The sequence below is a fragment of the Geotrypetes seraphini genome, chromosome 1 (genome assembly GCF_902459505.1).
Source record: "Geotrypetes seraphini chromosome 1, aGeoSer1.1, whole genome shotgun sequence".
Classification (NCBI taxonomy): Eukaryota; Metazoa; Chordata; class Amphibia; order Gymnophiona; family Dermophiidae; genus Geotrypetes; species Geotrypetes seraphini.
In genome coordinates, this window is record NC_047084.1 from 304848475 (window position 1) to 304866699 (window position 18225).

At 42.1% G+C, this 18225-nt stretch overlaps 1 protein-coding gene across 1 annotated transcript in view; it reads left to right on the forward strand.

The window, feature by feature from the left end:
• LOC117365127 (dedicator of cytokinesis protein 2-like) overlaps positions 1 to 18225 on the forward strand; it is a 1549644-nt gene that overhangs the window by 1251222 nt on the left and 280197 nt on the right. Inside the window, exon 33 of the mRNA XM_033955120.1 lies at positions 7545 to 7693. Within this exon, the coding sequence (XP_033811011.1) occupies positions 7545 to 7693 (149 nt within the window). The remainder of the gene's footprint in view (positions 1 to 7544; positions 7694 to 18225) is intronic.

Sequence of the window (18225 nt, forward strand, 5' to 3'; positions counted from 1 at the left end):
TGGAACAGTGGCCACACCTGTGGGAGTACAAGTCTCTCTGCTCCTAGGAAAAGGGAACTGCCACTCAAATCTACCAGAAGCCTAATTAGTGCTTAAGAACCAGGTAGCCTAACTAGTGCCAAGGCAGGTACGGTTCTAGCACTGCTTGTGGAAATAATACCTAACAGGAACTGTATTTTATGTTCTTAATTTGTGAACTTAAATTGGCCAGCACTAAAGGGTGCAGTGATAAGAACTGGCACATAAGAGAAAGAAAGCAGAACAAGAGAAAATTGGAATGTTTTGGGTTTTTACTTTGAATGCCAAATTTTGACCTTTTTTTGTTGGAAACTTTTCTTGTGGATAAATAAAAGTGATATATTTGGACAAAACCCAGGCCAGTGTGGTGTGCAGTTTATGGGAGGCACCAGGCCGCTGTGATCCACCACGGTTACGCTCGCGCCAAGACTGGGATTCTGGGAAGTTACTAGGCCTCGCCAGGATCCCGGTCCCACAGTATTGATTTGTGGAGCTAGGAACTAAATTTAGGCTACTCCGTCATGCACGGAATTTTTTCTGAATTTGAAACCTTCAGCTTTGGTTCTAGGTGTTACTTCTTTTCTTGTTAAATTCTCATGGGTTTCTTGGCTCTTTCCGGTACACAGTACATTTTCTTTCATCTTGTACAACTTGAGAAACTCATTACAGATCAAAAGGTTTGATATTGGGATATGCCCCCTCTAGGTTTGAGAAACATGTTCTGGCTCATGGATTGATGGGGGTAAAAATTCATATCATAGTTCTATTGCTTTCTTTTCTGTTTCCTTGTGTGTGTTTTACAGTATCTCTTCAGGATGTGGGCTAATAATGTTTAAGGGCCCCTTTTATCAAGTTGGACTACAGTTTTGTAGCACAAGCTGGCACGGTAAATACTCTGATGCTCATAGAATTCCTATGAGTGTTCGAGCAGTTACCTCACCAGCCCGCACTAAAAACCTTTAGCACAGCTTCATAAAAGGGGGAGGGGTAAGTTTTTTTGTTGTCAATAGAATTATTTATATGGATATATGTTACCTTGCATTTCCTTTATGGGTTTTGATTTGGAGATTTTTTTGTTTTTTAACTCTCAATTAAAAACAAAATTGAACAATCGTGTTCTGAATATATTATGTGCTGAAAAATGAGAGATTGAGAGAAAAAGAGAGTTTAAATATGCTTTAGTCTCATGATATCTAAAATGAATAGAAAGCTTAGGTTAAGAGCACTTTTAAGAAGTTTCAAGTATAGACTTGAAGAAATGCTGAAAAATGTTGGTGAACCAATTATATGAATTCTGGCATAGAAACCACTAAAAAAAGAAACCAGGCTGGAATTGTTGACAGTTTGAGTCTGACAGCTTTGCACTTCTGAATCTCTATTCTAAAGCATTAGAAAAATATGGCATATTAGAAGTGGTTTGTAATTGAGAATAAAGTTTGTGCTTTTGCTTGGCAGAAGTCTTGCCACACTTCCATTTAACGAGAGTAAAATCTTTTATGGAAAGAAGAGCCTTTGACAGTGTTTCACATAGACGTCTAATAAATAAACTGAGTGCCCTCAGGATGGGTCCCAAAGTGACGGGCTGGGTCAAGAACTGCTTGAGTAGATGTTGACTGAGGGTAGTGATCAATGGAGATCACTCTGAGGAAAGGGATGTTACCAGTGGTGTGCGTCAAGGTTCTTTTCTTGGGCCTGTTCTTTTTAACATTTTTATAAATGATATTGCTGAAGGGTTGTCGGGTAAAATTTGCCTCTTTGCGGATGATACTAAAATCTGCAATAGAGTAGGCACGCCGGATGGTGTGAATAACATGAAGAAAGACCTGGCGAAGCTTGAAGAATGGTCTGAAATTTGGCAGCTAAAATTTAATGCTAAGAAATGTAAGGCCATGCATTTGGGCTGCAAAAACCAGAGTGAAAGGTACAGTTTAGGGGGTGAAGAACTTATGTACATGACGGAAGAGCGGGACTTGGGTGTGATTGTATGTGATGACCTTAAGGTGGCCAAACAGGTTGAAAAGTTGACAGCGAAAGCTAGAAGGATGCTAGTTTGCATAGGGAGAGGTATGGCCAGAAAAAAGGAGGTATTGATGCCCCTGTATAAGACTTTGGTAAGACCTCATTTAGAATATTGTGTACAATTCTGGAGGCCGCACCTTCAAAAAGATTTTAAAAGGATGGAGTCGGTCCAGAGGAAGGCTACTAAAATGGTATGTGGTCTTCATCATAAGGCATATGGGGACAGACTTAAAGATCTCAATCTGTATACTTTGGAGAAAAGGCGGGAGGGGAGATATGATAGAGACGTTTAAATACCTATGTAATGTAGGTGCACGAGTCAAATTTTTTTCATTTGAAAGGAAACTCCACAATGAGAGGGCATAAAATAAAGTTAAGAGGTGATAGGCTCCGGAGTAATCTAAGGAAATACTTTTTTACAGAAAGGGTGGCAGATGCATGGAACAGTCTCCCAGAAGAGGTGGTGGAGACAGAGATTGTGTCTGAATTCAAAAGGGTCTGGGATAGGCATGTGGGATCTCTCGGAGAGAGAAAGAGATAATGGTTACTGCAGATGGGCAAATTAGATGGGCCATTTTACCTTTATCTGCCATCATGTTTCTATGTTTCTATGCATTGATTTCTGTCTATGGACAATCCTAGCACTATCCATACATATGTTGTGCTCAGAGGAGCTCTTCAGTACAGTAGCATAGCAAGAGAAGTTTGTGCTCAGGGTGGAGGCACCTGGTATGGCCGCACCCTCCGATGCAACCTTCCCCGCACCCCCTATACCTCTTCAAATTTTCGACAACATTGAGCAGCATCTTACCCGCTGCTTATGCTGACCTCATTCTTCCCTCTGGTATCCCCAAGTTCAGGAAGCAATGTCAGAGGGAGGGATGAGGCAGTTGCAAGCAGCTGATGAGAAATGCTGCTCACTGACGGTGAAGATCTGACGAGGTACAGGAGGGATAGAAGAGGTGCTGGTGCCCAGGGCATTCCACCCCCCACCCACTCCCACCCACACATCCCTTATTAAACCACTGCTTCAATGGCAGTATGCAGTTTGGTGTTAATGAATATCAGGGATGAGTTGAAGCTGGAATGGGAGGTCAACTACAGCAATCCATTTATACCAGAATCTCTCTCTCTCTCTTTTTCTCAATAAGGTAGTCCAGGTCAGCATTGTTGTTAACTAAAGCTTCACTGGAACTTGGATTCTTCAAACACAAGACAGTAGTCAATAACTATGTACAAATGAGAGTTCAATAGAGTATGTAGTCAGTTTCAGTATAGGACTTCTCTGTGATAGAAATTCCTCCTGACAATCTATTTTCAGCTATATACTGTCAGTCCTCAAATGGTCAGCTTGGTAGAGATCCTTTTTTTTTTTTTTTGTGCTGTAGGATTCATTGAGCTTTCAATGCATAAAAGCCTTTTTATGTGGGTTTTTCCTGCAGCCAGGGCTCTATGGTTGCAGATCTGGTTGCCCTTGAAGATGTTGCTAGGACCCTTCCTCGGTCCCTTCTGACTCCTCTAGGCAGATTTTTACCGCTTCTCAGTCTTTTCCTGTGAAGGTAGTGCTAGTGATCTAAGGCTCCACCAAGGATCAGTGCAATACTTTAATGAGTTCCGATACAGGTTCCATATTCCTTCTCTACCCCATACATGGGATGGACTATCCTAGACATGGGCAACTCCGGTCCTAGAGGGCCGGAATCCAATCAGGTTTTCAGGATTTCCCCAATGAATATGCATTGAAAGCAATGCATGCAAATAGATCTCATGCATATTCATTGGGGAAATCCTGAAAACCCAATTGGATTCCGGCCCTCGAGGACCGGAGTTGCCCATGTCTGGACTAGCTAATCACTAGCTCCCTTCACACATACTGTGAAAAAGCTACCCCTGGGCCTCGTATTTATAGTTCCTCAGATTTCTATGCAAAAGGATGACTAACAACAGAAGAGCTATCTCTTGTTTTGGAAATTGCAAGGCCTTTCCAAATCAAAATGTCAGCAGATTTTATTACTGTTAGAAGACTCACTAGAGGTCTCTACTGCAATTTAGAAAGAGGAACCTTAATATACAGTAGTGTTCTCTTCTCTCAGGAACAGAGGCACTGCATTCGTCCAGCTCAAGCTCCCTTCTGGAGGCGAGCAGAGAAGCAAAGGGTTATAGTCACCTCCCGCACTTGATTTTCCCTTGCTTATTTTGTTTTAATTCTTATGCAACCAATCTGTCCTTTTTTTTCTGGATGCCAGTGATAAGGCATATACCCCCATCATAGGTGAAAAGCTTATATAATTTATTTTATTTATTATTTATTTATAAGATTTGCAATTTTACAAGCATACAATAACACTTGATACAGATCAAGTAAATACAATTTAAGCAAGCAAAGCAAAAAGAAAATAAACTCTTATTTAGTCCACAATATAAGAGATCAAGAAAAGAAATTAACCACAGTAGAAATTATCAAATAACTAATGCAAGAGAAATGGCACTAGATACACCTTCCTACAGCCAAATGGCAAGTCATATGTCATTAGGCACTGTTACCAACCCTTCTTTCAACTCAACAAATTCCAAAAGTTGTTTAGGCTCAATTTGGGGAAATTCAAAAATAAAGAAAATTCTTATTCTAATAAGAAACATAACATTTTGCAGGATACTTAGAAAGAAATGTAGCCCCCAGAGACTGAGCTCTTGGCCTCTAGGCCAAGAATTATTTCATTTGTCTCTGGGTTTTTTGAGATAAGTCTGGAAAGATTCTAACATTTGAGCCTAAAAACTGGTCATTCATATGACGGAAATACAGACGAAGAACAAACTCCCTGTCGCTTTCCAAAGCTAGAGTTACAAGCGTGGTAGTTCTATCAGTAACCACTTCTAAAGAAATTTCCAAAAATGGGGATAAGTTCATATCTGCCTGTTTGTCTACAGGCAGTTCCACTTGGGTAGATTCCCGTTGAGGACTCTTGATATTGAGGTAATAAGCTCTCACAATTGGGGGTAAATTTTCCAAGGGTATGGCTAAAGTCTCACGGAAATATTTCCTAATCATCTCCACCAGTGAGATGATAGGACATTTGGGGAAATTCAAAAATCTTAAATTGTTCTTTCTCAGCTGATTTTCAAAGTTTCCATTTTACGTGAAATAAATGATCTTTCTTTAACCATTTCTACTTCTACAACTTTCATCTCCTTTATTTTAACTTCTTGCTTCTCCACTTTTTCATTTAATGCAGATAGTAGTATCCCCTGTTGCTCCACCTTAGAAAAGACAGTCCCAAAATCAATTTTTATAGTAGAAAGAGTCAATTTTAGGTTGAAATTGATAACAGATATGGCTTGCCAGAGTGCTTCTAAATCAATCTTCTCTGGCTTTTTCAACTCCCCAAAATTGATTACATTCTCACCTGAAGCATGTCTCAGTTCTTCCTTCTTTGTGCTGGGAGAATGTTGACAAAAAAAAGCCTACTCCTTCCTCCAAAAAGTCCGGTGAAGTTGTCCCTCTCAAGCTGGAGTCCACTCTTCCCTCTTGGGGTAACCGGACACCAGCAGTTCCTTGCACTAGATCGCTTCCGGGTTGGGGAGGAACCAGTCTCTGCTCCGGGCTCAATGACGCTTGGCTCAGTCCCACGCTGAGGGCTCCCGCTGAATCTGGGTTAACCCCCGAGGTAGGTCTGGGATCTTCACCTGAACAGGCAAAACCACTCATAATTGTCGGCTGTATCATCCGCTGGAGGGTTCCAATCGCTGGAAGGGTAGGGCGAGCAGTCCCTTTCCTCGTTCCCATATTACATGGGAAAGAGTCACACTACATGCTGAAACTCAGCAAATGATCAGCGCTGGCTACTCAGGCATCCTTCTTGACGCCATCTTTTATTTTTACATGAAACAGAATTGACTGTACCATTTTGAAATTCTGCATAGTAGAGAGGGTGTGGCTTTCTTCTAGAGTATTGGAGTGGTAGTTAAAAGAAGTCAGACACCAGGGATATTACTTGACATGGATTTTATCATAAATAGCTGTGCAACTATTCCTATTTTTAGTCTCATTGTTGGTTAATATAAACTACCAAAAAAGGGTTGTGCTCCCCCCCCCAAAAAAAAAAAAGCCCCTTCATGTCAATAAAATGGTGCAAAACTAGTCAAAATCATACCTGTTCTTAACCAAATATCAGCAACATTTACTGCTTTCTACAAACCAGAAGGTTGTGATTTTTCAGCATTTCTTTTTCCCATTGTGATATATTTTCCATTTTTGCTTTGCCTTCAGATTGAAATTCACTATATTTTGCTAAATCCTCTTGCATTGTACCACAGAATTGCTTTATGTAATGTAGTACCCTGAAGGTTTTGATGGCTTTCTCAGTTGATCAAGATACATTTTAATGCACACCCTAGAGTGTGGTGTTGCCTGCAGATCCTTTCAGTGAAATATATCAAATGTATTTAGGCCTTTCATACTGTAACTTCCTTTTGTGAATTTCAATTACTGTAATTACAGTAGATACCACATAATCACTGCTATGGCATTTCCTAGTGTCTACTTTTTTTGTACCCTGAGATATACACTTCCAATCCACTTTTGGTCATTGTGTGTTCTGTCTAGAAATGGTCTCATTAATGCTCTGTGATTCAATGGCTTAAACTTTCTGATTTCTTTTGAATTCCTCTTCATTTAATGGTAGCTCTTGGCCTCCTTTCTCTTATCAATGTATATACAGATCACATACATATGAGCAAACTACAAATTTACATGCGTACAAGCATTTTTAGGGTGAACAATGTGCCCGACTCCCATTTCTAGGTTTTTATGATTGCCTCCATTAGGCCATTTTGGAATTCTATTTTCCCCAGTGAAAATATATCCTATCTCTTTAGACTTTTGTTGCTTTGAGTCAAAATTTTAAGAGAAATATATTGGTCCATAAGGTAGGAGCTGAGGACCTGCTTTTCTCATGGCAAAGAATGGAAGTTCTGATTCCCATATGGGTATTAAAGTCTTATGACATCTTATATAGAACTACTGTAGATGGCATAACATGTTCTATTGCAAGCGTGGCTGTGTTTTCCATCATTTTAAAGTTGTTGTAAAACATTTTAATGCCTTGTTGAACTGAAAAGTACAACATAAATACAAATTAGAGCTATCATTATTATTATTATTTAATTATTTATGTACCACTTATATCCTAAGTGGTTTACATTCAGGTACTTTATCTTATACTGTATCCCTATCTATCCAGGCGGGCTCAAACTCTATCCTGGGGCAATGAGGGGATTAAGTGACTGGCCCAGGGTCACAAGGAGCAGTGAGGGATTTGAACCCACAACTTCAGGGTGCTAAGGCTGTGGCTCTAAACACTGCCCCACACACTCCCATGTGACCATAATTCTCTGATCCTTGATTCTTCATTGCATGTTATCCTTCCCTTCACAGGGGAAAGACCAAAACATCTATTGTCTCATTTGTGGTCAGTTTTTCTAAGCCCTTGTTTTTCACCTTTGTTCAGGACAGCATAAGATCGAGTTCATCCCAAGCATGGTGGGACCCATTCTCGAGATGACCCTAGTACCTGAGATTGAGCTCCGCAAGTCCACCATCCCCATCTTCTTTGACATGATGTTGTGCGAGTATCAGATGACCAACAAATTTAGCATGGTAAGTAGAGCTGCTCCAAGCCATAAAAACTATAGACATGTATTTAGGGGCAAATTGGTTATTTATATGGGCAAGCCAAAGTGACATTTCCATACAGCCTGCTCACCCATATGACATAGATCCCTTCCACATTTGCATGTGACACTGGTATATGTATAATTAAGAATCAAGAAAACTGAACACCAGATAAATAGATGACATAAACATCTAGAAAAAAAATACTAGGGGCTCCTTTTACGAAGTGTTTTAGCGCATGCACCGGATTAGCACGCGTTTTCCGAAAATCTACCACCTGCTCAAAAGGAGGCGGTAGCGGCTAGTGCGCGCAGCAATTTAGCACGCACTATTCCGCGCGTTAAGGCCCTAGCACGGCTTTGCAAAAGGAGCCCTAGGAAAATGACCTTAGAATAACTTATACAGTGCCTATGTGTTATGACAACACCTCGCAGGCACTGATGCGAATCATGGGTCAATAAAAGCTTATCAAGTAACACTTACCCCCTCTTCTAATAAACTGCGCTAGCAGTTTTTAGCGCGGAGAGCCGCGCTGAATTGCCCACGCTGCTCCAGGTGCTCATAGGAACTCTATGAGCATCGGGAGCAGCACGGGCCATTCAGCACGGCTCCCCGCCCTAGAAATTGCTAGCGCAATGTAATAGAAAAGGTGGTTAGTCTTCATATTTTGTTCTTTTTTTTCTTATCAATTCATGCACAGCATAGCAGACATAATGAATGGATAAATTGCACTCATCTTCTTCCCGACAATGGCCTGAACCATTTCACTTCAGAGGCTTCATCAGGGGAGTGCTTTCGCTTTAAATCACCAGGATGTGCTGTGATTAAGGGCTCCTTTTACGAAAGTGCGCTAGTGTTTTTAGCGCACGCTAGCCAAAAAGCTACCGCCTGCTCAAGAGGAGGTGGTAGCGGCTAGCGCGTACGCTATTCCGCCCATTAAGGCCCTAACGCGCCTTCATAAAAGGAGCCCTAAAATTTAAGTCATCATTGGCAGCTGGTCATTGAAACAGTTCAAGCCGCCAGCTTTCAAATAGTGGCTGGCAAAGAATATTTAAATTTAGTGGCGACAGTGCAATCTGAATTTTATTTATTTATTGACAGGTGCTTGATACATACTGTGTTTGTATTTTTTGCAGATAATGAATATTGTTTTGTTGGTGATTTTTATGAAATTGTTTATGAATGTTTTTGATATTTGAAACCACCTAGATTCTAAGCGATATATAAATGTGTTAAATAAATGAAATGCTGTCAATAGCATAAAGATGCAGATAAGGTATTTTACAATTTAAACACTATGAAAAAAAGATTAAACAACAAAATACAATCAATGTAAGAAAAGCTGGGGACAAGGGGGCAAAAGAGAGAAAAGATAAACAATGAGACAGGGAGAAGGAGGGGAATATAGAAAGGGAGAGCCACATCAACCATGAAGGTAGAGCATCAGTCACCTGTAAACTTACCGAAGTAGCCATTTGTTAAGATTAATACCATACCATACTGGAGGCATCAATTCCATTGACATATGAGGTAGTTATATGCGGAATGTTATTGCATATTAAGCCCCCTCATGGACCACTATAAATGCAGGCTTTTTCTAATTATGACCGGGATAGCCATGCAAATGATTACTCGCAATTGAAAGAATTGGGATCGCCTTAGTTTTCCTTTATCGTGGGTGAGCTTATGTTTAACTTATAAATATGAGAAAATGAATGTTGACATGCTGGGGCATAATAAGATATTCAAATTAGTTTAGGGTCCATTGACATCTTTTGTAGATTTGCTATAGTTGTCCTTTATCTTTATTTTCCGTTGTTTTTCACCCACACATCCAGGGGGGTGGGAGCAGGAGGGGGTTATATCTTTTGTTTTGGTATCATTCCTGATAGTAATGATGGATGGGGGAGGGAATTTTTATCTTTTGTATAGATACTGATTGATTATAAATGCTTGGTTGATCATCATTATTTGTATATAAATTGTATTGCACTTTTTGTTGGCATTAAAAACTAAATAAAGTTTAAAAAAAAAAAAGATTCTCACATTTTTGATAGAAAAGTTCATTATGAAGAAAAAGGGGAAGATGATTCCAAAGGTATGGTGTTGAAAATCTGGTTATTTTCTTCAGCATTTCACACTACTAACTCCCACCCCCCCCCTTTTTTTTTACCAAACCACAGCGTGGATTTTAGCGCCGCCCACTGCGGTAACAGCTCTGACACTCATAGGAATTCTATGAGCGTCGGAGCTGTTACCGCCATGGCTGGCACTAAAAATCACACTATGGTTTTATAAAAACAGGGGGGGGGTTAATTAAGGCCCTCTTTTACAAAGGTGCGCTAAGTGTTTTAGCATGGATTTAGTACACGCTAACGCGTCCATAGGAAAACATGCATGCGTTAGCATTTAGCGGGCTTTTAGTGCACCTTTGTAAAAGAGGGGGTAAATATTAGTAGTGTCTTATTATTAGGTCTTCCCTGTTAATACTTTTTGCGCTGGTGGTGTTATGGTCATTGTAAAACTTAATTGTACGCTAGTAAATTGTTTGAATTGTAAATTGCTCTTAACCCTTATGTACGTGGCAATATATAAAGTAAATAAATCAAATCAAATATTCAGTACCAGACAAGATAAGATTAGAGGTTAAATCGGGCCTCATAAATAGCAGTCCTTTAACTTCTACAGCTTAACCGATCAGTTGCTGAATTTTGCTGGATCTTCAGTACCTGTTGCTAGAAACGGCCAGCTGAATATAAGGTCCTTTGAAAATTGGGCCCTTTATATCCTAACTTTATTTAAATATTTTCTGGTTAGCTTATCAAATGTAGCTGCTAACTGCATAACTATGGAGACCGCCCACTCTGGTACTGTTTACATTTATAGTACCATTAGTGTAGAATTTATAGGGGCTGAGTACTGAACCAGGACAGTGCCCAAAGGATGCATAATAAGGCAGACAAGTATCATATCAAAACTCTATAGGGAAATTAGAAGTCTCAAAATGCCATTTCTGTTGGGCAATTATTAAAAATTTCACATGCTGAAGCTGAATGTTAGTGATAGTCAGTATATAAGGGGGCCACTGAAATGCTCTCAGCCCAAGCAAGAAAGTTGGGGCAGTCTCCATCAAGGGCTCCATCACGTGGAGGGGCATAATTAAAAAAAATGTCTAAGTCCCCTTTTGGCCTAAGGCCTTAAACGTTGAAAGTAAAAGCAGGGAAAATGTCCATTATCAAAAAAAACATCCAAATGGAGGTTTTTTTTGATAATGGCCTGCCTCTATGTTCAGCTGTTTAAACACCCAGACCACCACTACGTCTAAACTTATACCCTATAATCAACCTAAAAAAAGCCTAAGCCCCAAATGTCCAAAACAAAGGCAAAGGAGGAGCCAGTCCTTCGCCTAAAAGCAGGATTCTGTAACCGGTGTCTGTCAAACACAACACTGGTTACAGAATCCACCCCCCCACACACACACACACACAAAATGATAGGGGCAGGAGGAAGTCCAAGGCCTCCTGCCCCAGAGACCCCCGACCCCCGCCGACAACATCGGGCCAGGAGAGAGCCCAAGCGCTCCTGGCCCTGCTGAATACGATCGGGGCAAGAGGGAGCCCAAGCCCTCTTGCCCCGGTGATCCTCGTAGCCCCCCCTGCCAATTACGATCAGGCCAGCAGGGAGCCCAAGCCCTCCTGGCCTCTCGCCCCCCACCCCCTACAAGATCGGGCAGGAGGGAGCTCAACCCCTCCTGCCCAGGCGGACCCCCTACCCCCCACCCCCACTAAAATAGGGGCAGGAGGTATCCTAGGCTCTCCTGCTGTCGACACAACCCCCCCAACGACTGTCCCCCCCACGAACCCCAATCAGTCCCTCCCGCCGACCCGCGACCCCCCCTTCCCCATACCTCAAAACGTTGGCCAGACAGACGGGTGCCAAGCCCGCCCATCCGACAGGCCAGCCAGCTACAGATTGGCCCAGGTGGCTCATACCCCGCCCACAGGTGGGGCCTGAGGCACTTGGGCCAACCAGAATAGGCCTGGGAGCCTTAGGCTCCTCCTGTGGGTGGGGCCTTAAGCACATGGCCCAGGTGCCTCAGGCCCCACCTGTGGGTGGGGTATGAGCTGCCTGGGCCAGTCAGGCCCCATTCCGGAGCCGGCTGGCCTGCCGGACGGGTGGGCTTGGCACCCGTCTGTCCGGCCAACAGTTTGAGGTACGGGGGATCGGGGGGGTCGGCGGGGGGGTTTGTATCGAGGGCAGGAGGGCCTGGGATCCCTCATGCCCATATTTTAGTGGGGGTGGGGGTAGGGGGTCCGCCTGGGCAGGAGGGGTTGGGCTCCCTCCTGCCCGATCTTGTAGGGGGTGGGGGGCGAGAGGCCAGGAGGGTGGATCGCGGCAGGAGAGATGGCTCATCTCTCCTGCCAGCGATGGTGATCGCCCACCCCCATCTTTTCTCTCTGTACATTTAGAGACAGGGGAAAGGCCTAAGCTGGTTTTAGATACGTCTAAAACCAGCTTTGATTATGGGTACATGGACGATCAGGCTTTATGATCGTCCCAAGTACCCATTTAGGCCACTTTTTAGACGTTTTTTTCTTTTGATTATGAGCCCCTTAGTCCAGTGATTTTTACACTTTTTTTTCCTTCTGGTATTTTTCCAACAAAACGAAAAAAGTGGAAAATCATTGGACTAAGTGTATAGCCCTCGATGGAGACTGCTGATTGGGCTGAGAACTTTTCAGTGGCTCCTTGTACCAATAATGGCATATGTAATAGTTTTGTTTGTTACATTTTCATAGGAAGCATGTTCTCTCACTCACAAAGTGCTTTGGGTTTTTTTCATTTTAAGAAATAAGAGTAGCCTAGATAAGTACCAACACAGTAGAGCTCTGGCTTACTCAGACTAGCTAGATAGAACAATCTGAACCACTAAATATGATCTCCATAAAGAGAACAAGGGACACCTCTAATGGTTTTATCAGCCAAAAAGGATTATTAAATGCATCTTTATGCTGTTACTGCTGGCTTTTCTGGGGGGGGGGGTAAATCTGTTTATATATTACAAGCACTTGAAATACTGCCATTAATGTCAACAGCCATAGCAGCGCGATTTACAATATCTATATAAAGAGAGAAAAGGGGAAATCAGAAACCTGAGCAACAGAAGAAAAGAGAGAGTGGATGATTGGGGGAATCAGCTGTTGCATGAAGGCAGCATGAAGAAATTACTCAAAGGACAGCCTGGCTTAAGATTGAGCCTCATTTGTATTTTTTTATACATCTGGCATCAAAACTTGGATCTGATTTCCTGTCAGCTTTTGAAAGAATTCTTCTGTCAGTGATATAAAATCATCTCTAGACACATAATCAGATCTCAGCTTTAAAAAAAAAATTAAAAAAAACCAGAATCGCTTCTAATTTTCTTTTGTCTTGGGTCTCTCCCATACTAAGAAGCATTCACAGTGCAATGTTCCTTCTTCATGCATAGCACATGCAGCAAAAACGACTCTTCATAAGAGCACAAGAATAGCCATACTGGGGCAGACCATCTAGCCCAGTATCCTACTTCCAACACTGGTCAAGCCAGGTCACAACAAGAACTTGGCAAAAACCCAAATAGCAGCAACATTCCATGCTACCGATCCCAGGAACAGCAATGGTTTTTTCATTTCTATCTCAATAGCAGACTAATAATAATAATAATAACAACAGTTTATATACCGCAAGACCGTGAAATTCTATGCGGTTTACAAAGATTAAAAAATGGTACAAATTAATTGAACTTAACAGGGTGGAAGCTAGTGATTAACAGCTCAAGGGATCAGTTATTGAGGAGAAAGTTGTACGGGTCAGCTGCCTAGATATTTCAGGAACAGATATGTTTTTAGGCGTTTCCTGAATTCCCCATAAGTAGTAGGCGTAAGCAATTGTTCTAGATCTTTACCCCATAATGCTGCCTGATGTGAGAAAAGGTGTTGATGGTGTCTTATGGGTTTACATCCTCTAACTGGAGGGGAAACGAAGATCGAATGTGAACTTCTCATGTCTGTTGGCTGAGAAGGAGAAAAGGTCAGTTATGTATTTAGGGGCCAGTCCATATAGTACTTTAAAGCAGAAACAGGCAAACTTAAACTTTACGCATGCCTCCATTGGTAGCCAATGCAGATGTCGGTAGTAAGGTGTCACATGATCAAACTTCTTCAGCCCAAAAATCAGTTTGACCGCTGAATCTTGCATTAATTGTAATCGTCGCATATTCTTTTGGGAAATTGCTAAATAGGCGATGTTACAGTAATCAAGTTGACTCAGTATGAGGGTTTGTACCAGGATTCTAAATGCTGGCATATCAAAAATATGCTCTAATGGATCGAAGTTTCCAGAGAGTGAAAAAACCCTTTCTGATTAAGGAGTCTACCTGGTCCTTCATGGTTAAGCACTGGTCTAGTGTTACACCCAATACCTTCATAGTAGACTGAATAGGATAACTAAGGTTATTGATGCATAGCAGTGTTTTAGTGTTAAGCGGGTGTGGCGAAGCTACAAAAAAATTTTGTTTTTTCTGAATTAAATTTCAGTTTGAATTCAGTCATCCATTGCGCCATCAAATTTAGTGCTTCTGATGCCTTGGAAGTAATTTCCGAGAGAGAGTTAGTAAATGGAATGATGATCGTAAAGTCATCTGCGTAACTGAATAATTTTATCCCCAGCTGGGAAATTGCGCACCTAGTGAGAACATGTAGCCATTGAAAAGCAATGGGGATAGTGGTGATCCTTGTGGTACACCAGATGGATTGCTCCAGGTATCGGAGAGATCGTAATTGAAACGTACTTGATAGGTATGGGACATAAGGAAGCCTCGGAACCAGTCCAACACCTCTTCCCTAATGTCAATTGCATCTAGGCATTGTAGCATTTTCCCATGGTCAACTAGGTCAAAGGCAGAGCTCATATCAAATTGCATGATCAGGGCATTAAGGCCCTTACTGAACAAGAGACGCAGTTTATCTAAGATAGCCGCAATTACTGTCTCAGTACTGAACAAAGGTCTAAAGCCAGATTGAGTTTCATGCAAGAGAGAGAACTGATCAAGATATTCCATCAGTTGAGAATGTACCAATCCTTTCATGATTTTTACGATGAATGGAATGGATGCTACTGGTCTATAGTTGGTTACCAGTGCTGATGATTCTATACTATTTTTTGGAATTGGGGTTATTATTACGTGAAACCAAATTACAAATACTAAGGAAGTATCAATTGAATTCTAGAGTGCACAATTACTTCCAAAGTTATTTCTTAGTAAACTTAGCCGTGCCTCAGAGACTGAATCATCTAGCAAAAGTTTATATATTGCATCTCATCAGTCAAGCTCTCATTCATTGGCAACTGGCGGGTGTTTACATTTTAAGTCACTTTTTTTAAAATATTCTTTTTTAATTATTCAAGTTTTTTTGTATTTTGTTATTTTAAGAAATAAATATAGAACTTTATAATAAGATAGTGCAAAAACTTCAAGAGCACTTATCTTTGAATAGTCAGCACTGGTTCCCAACGGGGCCACCGTTTCACCCGATGTGGCTTCCTCAGGGGAAAGTTGGCAGTGCCTGAAATACACAATTTTACTTGTTACATTTATTTCTTCATTACATTGTTAAAGACATATTTAAGCGAAATTTGATAGAACAACTTACGGAACCAAACTCTCATGTGTCCTCCATGTAAATATGGTTTTGAAAATGGCGACTGGCTGACAGAACGCTCAGGTTTTTAATTAGTGGAGCACCGCTCCCGGTGCTTACGTTGGTACGTGCAAAAACGTGAGGAACGTCATGCACGTTAATCGGAAGCATGTGATCCAAGAAAATCCAAAAAAAAAAAATGCACTGGGAAAGAGGCCTAAGATTCTGGTTGGTGGGGGTGGGGCAAACTTTCGGGCAGGGTGTTGGCAGGAGGGACAGCATCCCTCCTGCAGTGATCATTAGGGGGGTTTGCAGGTGTCAGCAGGAGGGACTGGGCATCTCTCCTGCTGCAATCGCTCGGGGGAGGGTTCTGGCAGGAGAGACTGGGCATCCCTCCTGCCTCGATCGTTCAGAGGGGGTGGGAGGGTTCCGGCAGGAGGGATTGGGCATCTCTCATGCCGTGATTATTTGAGGGGAGGGGAGTTTTGGGATACCAGTCAGGAGGGATTAGGCATCTCTCCTGCCATGATCATTCAGGAGGGGGGGGTTTGCGGTGGGTGTCAGCAGGAGAGCTTGGTCATTTCTTCTACCATGATTGGGGGAGTTTACGGCGGGTCTTGGCATGAGGGACTGGACGTCCCTCCTGCTGTGATTGTTTGGAGGGGGGGAGGGGGTGTAGGCAGGATTCTGGCCAGGGCAGGATTAATTCGTCGAGGGCCCCTAGGCACCCAAGTACACTGGGCCCCCCTGCCCCGCCCCACCCCACCATACACCCAGGTGGAAACAGGATGCTGCATCAGAGGGAAGCTTTGGGCAAGCAGCACCGCTTGCACAATTACAGTTCCCGTTGCCTTTCTTACCCGCATTGCTTGCTTGTTTTACTTTCCGTTGAGGGGGGGAGGCCGCATTGCCGATTGGGGTGGAGCCCGCGTTGCTGATCGATGCTGGAGGGGCCCATCGCTGTTTGGAAAAAACAATGTTGATGCCCTCCTTCATCGGGGCCCCCTGACCATTTCGGGCCCTAGGCACGTGCCTACTTGGACTATTGGTTAATCCTGCCCTGGTTCCAGCAGGAGGGCTTGGTCTTCCCTCCTGCCAGCAATGTACGGGGGGACGGGTGGCCGCAGCCACTAAACTTATTCACAGCATGATATGCTCAGCAGCTGCAGCTGCTTACAATGTAGGCCAGCATTTTGCTGGCCTACATTGCAGACGTCTACCACGGGCCTAGGGTGGCGCATAAGGCCGCTTAGGCCTTCCTAAGGCTACTTCTGGGCCAAGCCACAATTATGCCTAGCCTTAGACAAGCTCAGGTCGGCTGCACACTTCCCTAGTCTCCTGCAGACACCTCCAATATAGAAGGACTGCCTCGGGAGTTGCTTTTTTAGAAAACGTGCGTCCCGATTGGCTGGTTGGCAGCAGTTGGCCGCCTACAATTGAATAGGGTAATGCTGAATGGAGGAAAAGAGGCATAGATAGAGAAAGAGAGATAACAGAGTAATGCTGAGAGAGAATAAAGTTATGCTGGATGAGGAAAAGAGGTTCAGAGAGAACAGGGTAATGATGGATAGGGAGAAGAAGCACAGAGAGAGAGAGAGAATGAGGTAGGTATTGCTGGATGAGGAGAGAGCAGAGTAACAAAGGATGATGGAAAAAGAGAAACAAAGACGGCAATGCTGAATGAAGAAAAAAGAGAGATGGGGCAATTCTGTCAGGGGGAGAGACAGAGAATATGTTGAATGACAAGGGAGAGATGGAAGAGTAAATGAAAGATTGAGTAATAAGAGGAAGGGGACTGGGAGTTCCTGAGTGATAGAAACCTATAGGTAGATGCAACAAAAAAAAAAAAAAAAAGAAGGAGATTGAAGACTTGACAGTACGAACGAATGAAATCTGAATGGACAAAAAGGCAGAAAAATAGAAGAATGCTGAAAGATAAAGATTGGCAGAGATGGATGTAGTGGAGGAAGTAAAAAAGACAGGAGCAGAGAGAAGAATAACGAATAGAGAACACTGGAAAAAGATCTAAGAGAAGACAGGAAAGCAGTAACAAGAGACTAGGACCTACACAATTAGAAAAAATAAAAAATAAAATGGCTAGACAACAAAAAGAGAGAAAATAATTTTATTTTAGGGTGAAGTAGTATTGTAGTATTGCTAGTCCAGTTTAAAAGCTAATAATTTAAAATAAAACAAATCAACTCTCCCCCCCCCCCCCCCCCTCCCCCCCCCCCCTCCCGAAAATAAGGTAATACCTTTTATTGGACTAATTCAATACATTTCTGACTAGCTTTTAAAGGACAAAACCACTTCCCTCTGGTCAGGTCTTGTCCTCAAGAAATGTTTTGAATTAGCCCAATGAAAAGGTATGATCTCATTTTTCAGTTTTAATTTTTCTTTGTTGATTTGTAGTGTAGTGATTGCAATGCGTCAGATTTTAAAACTTACATTACACAGCACAGAGGAACGTGCATCAATGTTTCTCTTTCTCTGGTGTTGCACTTTATGCAGAGTCCAGCTTTCTGGGAATTCATTTTAATTTTTGTGTACTTTTCTCTTTCAAACTTGTGGTTATTTATTCTGTACTTAGTGAGGGTCTGTCTATATTCTGCATGTATGGAAAAGAGATTGAATGGTTGTACCTATCTGGCTTATTTAGTTTTCCCAAGAAATATATTGATGTTTTACTGTGCACTGCAATGTTTAATGTTTTCCTAGGTAGACCCTTGTTCTATTATGGTATAGTACAAATTCCCTTATAGATCTTTTTTATTGAAAATATTTTCAGTTATAATAATACATGAAAACAAAATTGAGGAAAATAATACAACGCAATTT